At 40.2% G+C, this 9,600-nt stretch overlaps 1 protein-coding gene across 1 annotated transcript in view; it reads left to right on the top strand.

Moving 5' to 3' along the window:
• mad1l1 (mitotic arrest deficient 1 like 1) overlaps positions 1-9,600 on the top strand; it is a 49,330-nt gene that overhangs the window by 86 nt on the left and 39,644 nt on the right. Inside the window, exons 1-9 of the mRNA XM_030350742.1 lie at positions 1-260; positions 1,687-1,851; positions 1,956-2,096; positions 2,300-2,479; positions 3,256-3,380; positions 3,523-3,604; positions 3,717-3,847; positions 4,270-4,384; positions 4,651-4,712. The exon at positions 1-260 is cut by the window's left edge and continues 86 nt beyond it. Coding sequence (XP_030206602.1) covers positions 219-260; positions 1,687-1,851; positions 1,956-2,096; positions 2,300-2,479; positions 3,256-3,380; positions 3,523-3,604; positions 3,717-3,847; positions 4,270-4,384; positions 4,651-4,712 — 1,043 coding nt within the window. The 5' untranslated portion in view covers positions 1-218. The remainder of the gene's footprint in view (positions 261-1,686; positions 1,852-1,955; positions 2,097-2,299; positions 2,480-3,255; positions 3,381-3,522; positions 3,605-3,716; positions 3,848-4,269; positions 4,385-4,650; positions 4,713-9,600) is intronic.

The raw sequence follows: 9,600 nt of genomic DNA, 5'->3' as shown, positions 1-9,600 counted from the left end.
GGGTTATATGGTAGGATATAGAGTAGAAAGAAGGTGTGAATGAGTGAGTGTTTGGATATTTTTGTTTTTGATTCGTTAACTGGATCAGAAGAGGGCGGTAATGCACCAAGTTGTGGATGCCAACCGCCGAAAAACCCCAAGAAGAAGAAGAAGAAGAAGAAGAAGAAGAAGAAGAAAGTAAACTGGAGGGATTTTGGCATGCTGCTGGATAGATACGGATGGTATTAACGTTAACTACTACAAGTACGACAACAATAAGGGTAAGGATTTGGTTGGACATTATCAAGGCTATGAGAGATTTAGAGCACCATTTAACCAGGTCAATTTGCATGAACCATTTTCGCTCTATAAACTTGTTCTGACACTCATCTGCACATCACATTAGCGTAAAGATCCCCAACGATATACCTCGCAGTAGCATAACAAATACTATCTTCTCTTTTGAAATTGCAATAGGAGATCAGCCCAGATTGTTGACACAGCTATCTGATTAAATTCAAGATACATTTAAATGGTCGCCTGCAGTCCAAACTATCAGTAAACACATAGCCTGTCTAGCTAATGTTGATGTTTGTAATAAAGCTGGCCAGCTTTATTACTGGCCAGCTTTTCCGGACAACCTCAAAAGTAAAAGCCTTCAAGTTGTTTTCAGACACCGTTAAACGAGTTTATTGTCCGTCTGTCCTTAACAACGATTATTAATATATAATAAAATCGTATTTTCTGGTTGCTAATTTCTAAGATGTATTTGCTCTTCAGGGCATTGATTTAGCCATTACCCGGCAACGCTTCAGTACAGCCGGTTTCACAGTAACTTATTCACCTGGTTACACTTCATGTAACATGCTATTTATATGCGCTATAGGGATGACTTTATTCATGAACTTCTGAATGGGGAGGGTTGTTGGTTTTGTAATGTTCAGTATGTACTTTGTATACACATCTTAAGGTCCTTATTTCTTGGTCGCGAATTGAAGCAACCCATGCAAATTTAACCAGGTCAATTTGCATGAACCATTTTCGCTCTATAAACTTGTTCTGACACTCATCTGCACATCACATTAGCGTAAAGATCCCCAACGATATACCTCGCAGTAGCATAACAAATACTATCTTCTCTTTTGAAAAAAATTGCAATAGGAGATCAGCCCAGATTGTTGACACAGCTATCTGATTAAATTCAAGATACATTTAAATGGTCGCCTGCAGTCCAAACTATCAGTAAACACATAGCCTGTCTAGCTAATGTTGATGTTTGTAATAAAGCTGGCCAGCTTTATTACTGGCCAGCTTTTCCGGACAACCTCAAAAGTAAAGCCTTCAAGTTGTTTTCAGACACCGTTAAACGAGTTTATTGTCCGTCTGTCCTTAACAACGATTATTAATATATAATAAAATCGTATTTTCTGGTTGCTAATTTCTAAGATGTATTTGCTCTTCAGGGCATTGATTTAGCCATTACCCGGCAACGCTTCAGTACAGCCGGTTTCACAGTAACTTATTCACCTGGTTACACTTCATGTAACATGCTATTTATCTGCGCTATAGGGATGACTTTATTGATGAACTTCTGAATGGGGAGGGTTGTTACAGTGGAGTAATCTGTATCATACCTGCTCTTGTCACCTTAAATCTGAACTTCCTACATGGTTCGATGGTATCAAGATTCTTCTGTGTTTCACATAGCAATACACAGGTGGTCTCAAGATGGATATGGAGGACAACACCACTGTATTCTCAACCCTCAAGTCCTTCAACTCATTTATCTCTCACCCTGAGCCTCCCAAGCGCCACTCCGAGCAACCAGCAGGAAGTGCAAACTTGCAGATAAACTACAAACGCAGCATGGAGGTAACCATCCATCCGTCCATCCACGGCAGGAACACCATTTATAACCTTAATGTGTACACACAGCACTCTCAGGCAAACCCCATTAATGGCCTGCTATCTCTCAGCTGTTAGACGCAGCAGAACGGGTTCAGTCCAAGAGCCAGTACATTCAGTTGGACCAGGAGAAGAAACAGATGGAGTTGAGTCACAAGCGTGCTCGCTTTGAGCTTGAGAAGGTTGCCACTGATAGCGCCCGGGATCTGGAGGTATAGTAGGCATCTTCTTTGTTGTTGTTGTCGTTTGTGTTGTAATTGTCCTTGGGAATACTTATTATAAAAAAAAAAAATTCAACAAATGCACATCCCTCTTGTCTCTTATGCATTGAAACACAAATAACAACCAATTAGAGATCAGAAGTTATATGGAGCAGATTATTAAAGCAAACCTTTTTTACGTTTTGTTTTTCAAGCGAGAGGTGGACCGAAATCAGGACCTCCTGGGGAGAATCAAACGTCTGGAGGAGAAGGTGGGAGATGCTGCTAAAAACCTTTCAGAGCAGTCTGGGAATAACAAAGTTCTGCGCAAGAACTTCGATGACCTGAACAAGAAGGTGTTGGAGCGAGATGTGAGATTAAACACTGCAAACCAGGTAAATACAAAAAACCCGCATGGGGTTCAGGGGTGCTGGCCCCGTTGCTAGGCTACTTGTTTACGTTTTAAACGTAAACAAGAGCTCAGCTCCGGCGGGTGTCCGGGACTCCGCAATCATTTTGGGACAATTGCTGTACTGCCTTTATCGGAATAAAAAAAAGAATACATTTTCGAGACAGTTTAAGATTTTGCGTCATGGCACGCATTTTTGAGCACTCTTCATATTGTACCTTGTAGTTCTGCTTCAAGTGATGGAAGATGTTGGTCGTACCCGACCCTTTAGTTTGTGACAGATTTGAAGCACTCTCTACAAAATACCAGATTCTGTAATTCGTCAGACACCTTTTACCTAAACCATTTCCCAACTATGGAGCCATTTGTCTTCCGCTTACATACAAGCTCCTCGGCGCCCTGTTGTTGGCGGACTCCATGTTTCCCGCCGTAGGGGATTTAAAAAAGTGACGCGTGTGGAAGGGGGGCCGGGTCGTGTGTGTGTGAGCTGGAGGCATAGCGGGAGAGAGATAAGCAGGGTAACGAAATAGCAGGCGGCAGGTGCGGTTTGAAACTGCTGTTATTTGGAACAAATGTGCTTAAACTATATGGATGTTGACGATAGCGTCTTTCATATCTCATTTGAAAATGTATCAATATATTTCAAATATCGGTTTATCGCCCAGCCCTAATGCACACGCACACATACACTACTTTATGTGCTCTAGTGTTTCTTCCTCAGCAATATGTGTTTATGTTTTTTCATCATCTGCCCTGCCACAGATGATCAGTTCTCTGCATGATGAGATCAGAGAACTGAAACAGACGGTTCAGAATCAGGACTGTACCATCTCCACAAAGAACCTGGAGATCCAGTCCTTGCAGGAGCAACTGGACCTGCAACGCAGGTCCAGTTACTCACTTACTCACTCACTCCCTCATGGCATGAAACACAGAGCAGAAGGAATTTATATAATCCGGCTTGTCATAATAAAGCTAAAGCTAATAATGGTGCCGTCCACTCTGTTGGGTTCACTTCTATGATTTTAGGAGGTACCAGGAGATGTCCCAGCTCTGCCAAAGTCTCCAGTCTGCCCAGTCCTCGTGCTCCGAACATGTGAATAAGATCAAGGTTTGTCACTCGCGCGCTACCTCACTCACCTCACTCACTTCACTCACCTCACTCACCTCACTCACCTCACTCACCTCACTCACCTCACTCACTGACTGATGCTCTCCGCCAGGAGTTGGAGAGACGTCTGTCACTTCAGGAGCAGGACATTGCGTTGGTGAGGACCATGAGGTCAGAGGTCGCCAGGGTTCAAGACCTGGACAAGGAGGTGCGCCGCCTCCGGGAAGACAACGCCTACCTCAGGTAATCCGTGCTGCCGGTCAGCGCTAAGAAGGGCACTGACGGACGATCTTCACGGCCAAAACATGCTTGGTAGGCCTTCCCCGCTGATCCTGAACGTTATGCTGTTGCTGGCATCTGATAAGACCCTGATGAAGTCTATGTTAGCCGCAACACGGAGGTGAAGCTACATATCCTTATTATTACTTTATCCAACACAAGGGGCCTTTGATCGGGATTACCCTTCCTTCCCTAACTTACTAAAGACCACTAGATAACTTCCTCCTCATATTGTGCATATGAAGTTGGGCTCCTGGTTTGACATCCTTCTATTGACCGAATTTTTTCCTGGTGTTGGGCTGGTGATTAGAACGGTCCAGAAACGAGTGGTCTTTTCGTTTTCTTAAAAAAACCTGTTTCATGATATCTTCTTTTTGTTTGATCAGGGAGAGCAGAGAGAACAGCAGCCTATTGAAGGAGGAGGTCGAAGGGCTGAGGAGGAAACTGGAGAGGATGGAGAAGACCAATGAAGACCTTGTCAATTCAGAGCTGGAGAAAGAGGTGTGTTTTTGCATTTTGTTCGTGTTTCTTTTTGACTAGTTTGCTGCTTGTGTGTTTGTACCCAGTATCAAGTAAAGATTAAAAAAACTGAAAAAGTTTCTTCCTTAGCCCCACTGATACCCCCATGTGCAATCAGCTGTAATTCAGGTTCCATCCAGCCGTGTGTGTGTGTGTGTGTGTGTGTGTGTGTGTGTGTGTGTGTGTGTGTGTGTGTGTGTGTGAAGCGTTTCTTATACATTGTATTTTTTTGTACAAATTAAACATAGAGGCTGATTGAAAAGCTTCAGGCCTGGGAGAACCTTGGACAATCTACCGGGCTGAACATAAGGTAAGTGAATTTTGGGTACGAAATATGGCTCCTTTTTTAGTTTTGGCCTGCTGAATCTGATGATGCACTAGGGGGAGCTGTGGCCATTTCTAAATATGTCACCCAAGCCTGCAGTCGCTGGGTTTTACATTTGTTGAATCTTCATGATTGTGTCATACACTTTTTTTTTCATACATGTTTTAACTGCATGGTAATGGTAATATACAACATCTTCCATTCAACAAGGTCATCGTCTCGTTATAAGTGCCAAGAGAGACTAAGATTATTATGAAGTGGAAGCATCGAACAGTTTTCTACCAATGAGTCAATATTGCTTTGCTCCAAGTAGAGCTATGTGACGGTAAACGATTCAGCCTTGGTAAGTGAGTATGTGAAGAGATTATAACAAAATAAATTATTGCTTTGGCACTGAAAGTGTTCCTACATTTTTTCCCACACGCTAAAAACAAAGCATTTAGACTCTCCTGATGATATGCTTCCTGTGCCAACATGTGTTATATTATTTAGCAAAATCTAGCGAGCAATGATCTGGATGAAAGTTTGTTAATTATTTTTACTTAATTATATTACATATACAATAATATGATTGAAGGCCTTAACACAATGCTTGTGTAAAATGAACCATAATATCTTCTTGCTACACGATGTGTTTAATCACAATATTAGCAGAGACGTCTTCTTAATTTAAATCATAATGTCAACATTTTTACATGTTAATAGTGTCATGACATTATATATTGGCGTGCTCTGCATGTTGTCACAACTGCCAGTCTATTACCTTCTGAAAAAAAAGATTGATAGGAAAAGTTTTTCCAGTTGTTTGTAGCAATGTCAAAAGAGCTTAGTGAAGCAGTGGGAGGCTAAATCGAGTGGTGAAAAACCATCCAAGTGCCAAATTGCAGCTAAATTGAATAAATTTAAAGGGACAGTACATATATTATTGGAACGTTCTCATAAATCAAGTTATTTCCGACCAAACGCTTATCAGACTGATGAGCTTATAAGAGCTGATGACCAAGCTACTAAATGCAGGGCTCAATAGTGTCTGCACCTGGCATTTCAACCACAAAAAACACCCAATTGTAGCTTGCCACTCACTACTTGGGGCATTCAAAATGTGCCAAGCTTTAACAAATGTGTTGTAAAAAGACTCAAAAATTGATCTTGAAGTTGGAATTGTAGAGGAGGGTAAAAAGAAACCAGCATGTGTGAATACAATGCACTTGTGATACTCATTAGTGGCAAGGCTCTTCTCCACAGGGCCAATCAAAACTTCAGCCTGGATGTTTTCTAGGAGATAACTAACTGGATAATGTTTCTACTTTGTTTCAGTACATCAAAGTATGATGTGGTATTCCATCACAATGTTTCCATGAATTTGGTTTTGAACAGTATCCATCAGCCAAATGACACCATGCAAAACTAAACAAATAAATGCACAGGCTTTGTCAGGCTGTGCCTACCTTTTTTAAATAGGAATTTACAAAAACTAATATTTTTTTAATCTTTTCTAGAGTTATGTGGTGGAACGTTGATAGATGGGTTGGTTAAATGAATGGGAAAAGCAGAGATGTATTTATGCAGATTACGCTATTTACATATTCATTAACTGAATGAAGAAGTCTGATTAACTTAAGTCTGGGGCCAATTAGAATTGTATAAATTACATAAATTATATCATCCGCTGAGTACATAATTTGGGTTAATGTGTCCCTTAAAGATCTAGTCTCCATATTGTGATTAAAAATAAATTTGTTGTATAATTTGACTACAATGTCAAGCACACTGCCATTCCTGCTAACTTAATGTTACTTCGAGTCACACTTATTAATGAGAATTCCAAAACCTCGACAAGAGAAAATCCATTTTGGATGTTGCTCTTGGCCTGTTCTGTGTGCAGCCCACCAACGGTTATTTTCCTTGGCTGTAGAGAGCAACAGCTGTTATGGAAGGCTGAAAAGTTACACTTTCTGTTGTATGAATAGGACACTTTTATATGCTTTATTATGAATGTTATGAACCGGGTGTTGGTGGGGACATTCCCACCATGAATTCAAGTCCCATGCGGCGCACTAAAGGTGACATGTTTTCCATCACACAGCAGTGGCTGTCCTGCCAGTGAGGGTATGGCGTAGCTCCTGCAACTCACTTGATTGTGTATCGGCGTATAGTTTTGCAATTGTGCCGCCGCACAGAATTGCGGTACCTATCACTGGAAGATCCGGTGGTCTTTAAGATTGAAGCTTAATGGTATACCATTGGTTAGATCATCATATTTCAGTGACTAAACATAGAGTTGAGTTCATTTTATAAGCATGTGAAGATGGTCGGGGTATTTTCAAATTAGGACTTATGAATACAAAAACTGGCTACAACTTGTAAACATTTACCAATTGGGCAAAACGTTTGGTCTTCTAATAAGACACACCAATAATACTATTATGATCTGAAGCAGGCCTTGCTGCTGGTGATGCTTATTAGCTATCCTTGAATTATTTCCAGAACAACTTGGTATGAGAGCATGAAAGAAATGATGCACTGTTTTCTCATTATCACCTTTAAAAAGAACACATGCATTCCTCTCAAAGCCAAAGCCAAAGCCCAGTTCTTAAAAATTCAATCCAAGGGTAATCAAAGGGAAATCATTCATTACTTTGTAGTGAATTTATTTGGTTTTCACTGGAAAAGGCTATTTGAAGTGTTTATTTAGATACTGTTGGTTGGTCAATTGTGTTAAAAATATTATCTTCTGCTGAGACTGAGCAGGATATAATTTGTTTGTAAGAATAGACCTTGTGAATTTGTTTGAACAACACTTAACAAGAAAATGAATTCCATTTGTAAGGGGTGTGGAGAGATTATATTTGTACTGAGAGTACAATAATAATTAAAAAAATTGTAGGTTAAGCAGTACATTGGGTGTGGCTTTGAGGCTTTTTTTTAGGTTTGATCTAATTCAGATACATTTGCATCTAGTAAGAACATTTTCCTCAAATTTTGTGAGTGTATCGTTGGTTCTAGTATTTGGGGTATAAGTCTTTGCATCTTCCGGATAAACTAAAATAACAAATGTATATCTTTACTTCTACTAATAATAATAACTATATTATACTTTCCCTAATGATAATAATGCTTAATTTAAATTGTAGGCACAATTTATGCTTAGAGAAATTCAAAATTAATGAATTGAAAATTAACATTACATTTTCTGGGCAGATTTGTATGTAGTTTATAAAACTACAACCTTCATTCAACCTTTTTAAAAGGTTGACCGATAACAGAGTTGAGTTAGAGCAACAGAGTCAAATGTTCCCAATTCAAGCATTTTGCCTTTTTTTAAATACTTTATGGATTCTCAGCCACTTAACTGCAAAGGGTGCATTTGTGGTATACCATTCCAGTTTACGGAAATGTTATAATTGATGTTCTAGGTAGATAAAGCTGTCGGCAGCTGATAAGCGCTGCAATACAGGGCAGGGGGAAAATGCAGCAGACCCTGTGAGAAAGCCAAGAAAATTAGCAAAAGGACAAATGGATAGAACAAAAGAAGAAATGCAGGGAAGACGAGCATAGTGGCCATTCTGGGTGAAATGGAGCAAAGGTACGCGCAGATATTGGAGAGAGGTGCAAGAAAGCAGAGACAAAGTCCTGAATCCAACCCTCACCCACAGATATCGAGGTTATTAGATGCATAGGTCCAAGAGTCTATAATTATAATATATAGAGTAACTACACAGACATGCGCAAACTGCTAATGATATGAATGAGGCTGGACTAATAGTGAGTCTTATTATTAACAATACAATATATATTAAAATGTATTGTTAAACCATTTCTTTCCATCCAGGCTTCTGTCACAAGTAGCAGCAGGGACTATGGAAATAATATGGGGAAATCGCGCATTCATCCAATTGAATCTCCTTATTTGACCTGCACGGTCACAGCAAACCCACTAGTGTTGAAGGACGTTTCCATGCATCTGTCAGGATGGTTGATCACCAAAGCACCAGGGTCTACCAAACTAGATTGTCTGTAGTAATAACACTGCATTGTTAGTGTGCTTTATTATTGATCGCATGGACACGAATAACCAGATTATTGTCTGCCTCGTGGCAAAGCAAGTTTCTGTTCACACTGATGGCTTTGTCTGTTTCCAAAAGCCTTTTTATATCTGCTATTGAAATGTTGCCGAAAGCCAAAAGGAGAAGCGTGTACTCTTCAGGTGGTAGTTGTAATGGCTCTCTCTAAGAGACTTATTAAAGCCAAAAGGAGAAGCCAGTAGTCTTAAGTGGTAGTTGTTACGGCTTTCTCTAAGAGACTGATTAAAGTCTTCATTTTTTTTATAAGTGTATGTTAGCGTTGGCACAGGTTTACCAAACGGCTTAACAACAGTGCAGATTTGCTGCTGGCATTTAAAAAGTACAACAAATAAACATGACCTTGACTGTATCTTGTGACGGCATGTTCTATAAATAACGTGTGTGGGGTGTACAATTATTTTAACACCGTTAAAAGTCTTCTGATGTTTAGTTATTTTTATTTTTATACAAGTGCATTTTCTTAATTATGTTAGCAGAACTTGGAAAGAGCATTGAGTTACGCATATTGGAATTGGACCCCCTACTCATTAATATTTGGTATAGCTCAAGGCTGCTGCAGGGACTGCTTTAAGTGTTTTTGAGCTACAGTAGCAAACTGCTCTGTACACGGTTCAGAGGTTAGATTTACTCCTCCGTTCTTGCAATATTGGCAGCAAGGTGTTGAGGTCGGTCGGCTCACCTCTTGTGGACTGGCGCGTCTCAAACGGCACTCCGCTTTCACACCATCGGGAGTGAGATCCGGTCTCCAGCTTGACTAGCCATCACAGGACATTCACCTTTCTGCCGGG

This window comes from Gadus morhua, chromosome 3 (assembly GCF_902167405.1).
Source record: "Gadus morhua chromosome 3, gadMor3.0, whole genome shotgun sequence".
In the NCBI taxonomy this organism is placed as follows: Eukaryota; Metazoa; Chordata; class Actinopteri; order Gadiformes; family Gadidae; genus Gadus; species Gadus morhua.
This window is presented reverse-complemented; position numbering and strand designations above follow the sequence as displayed.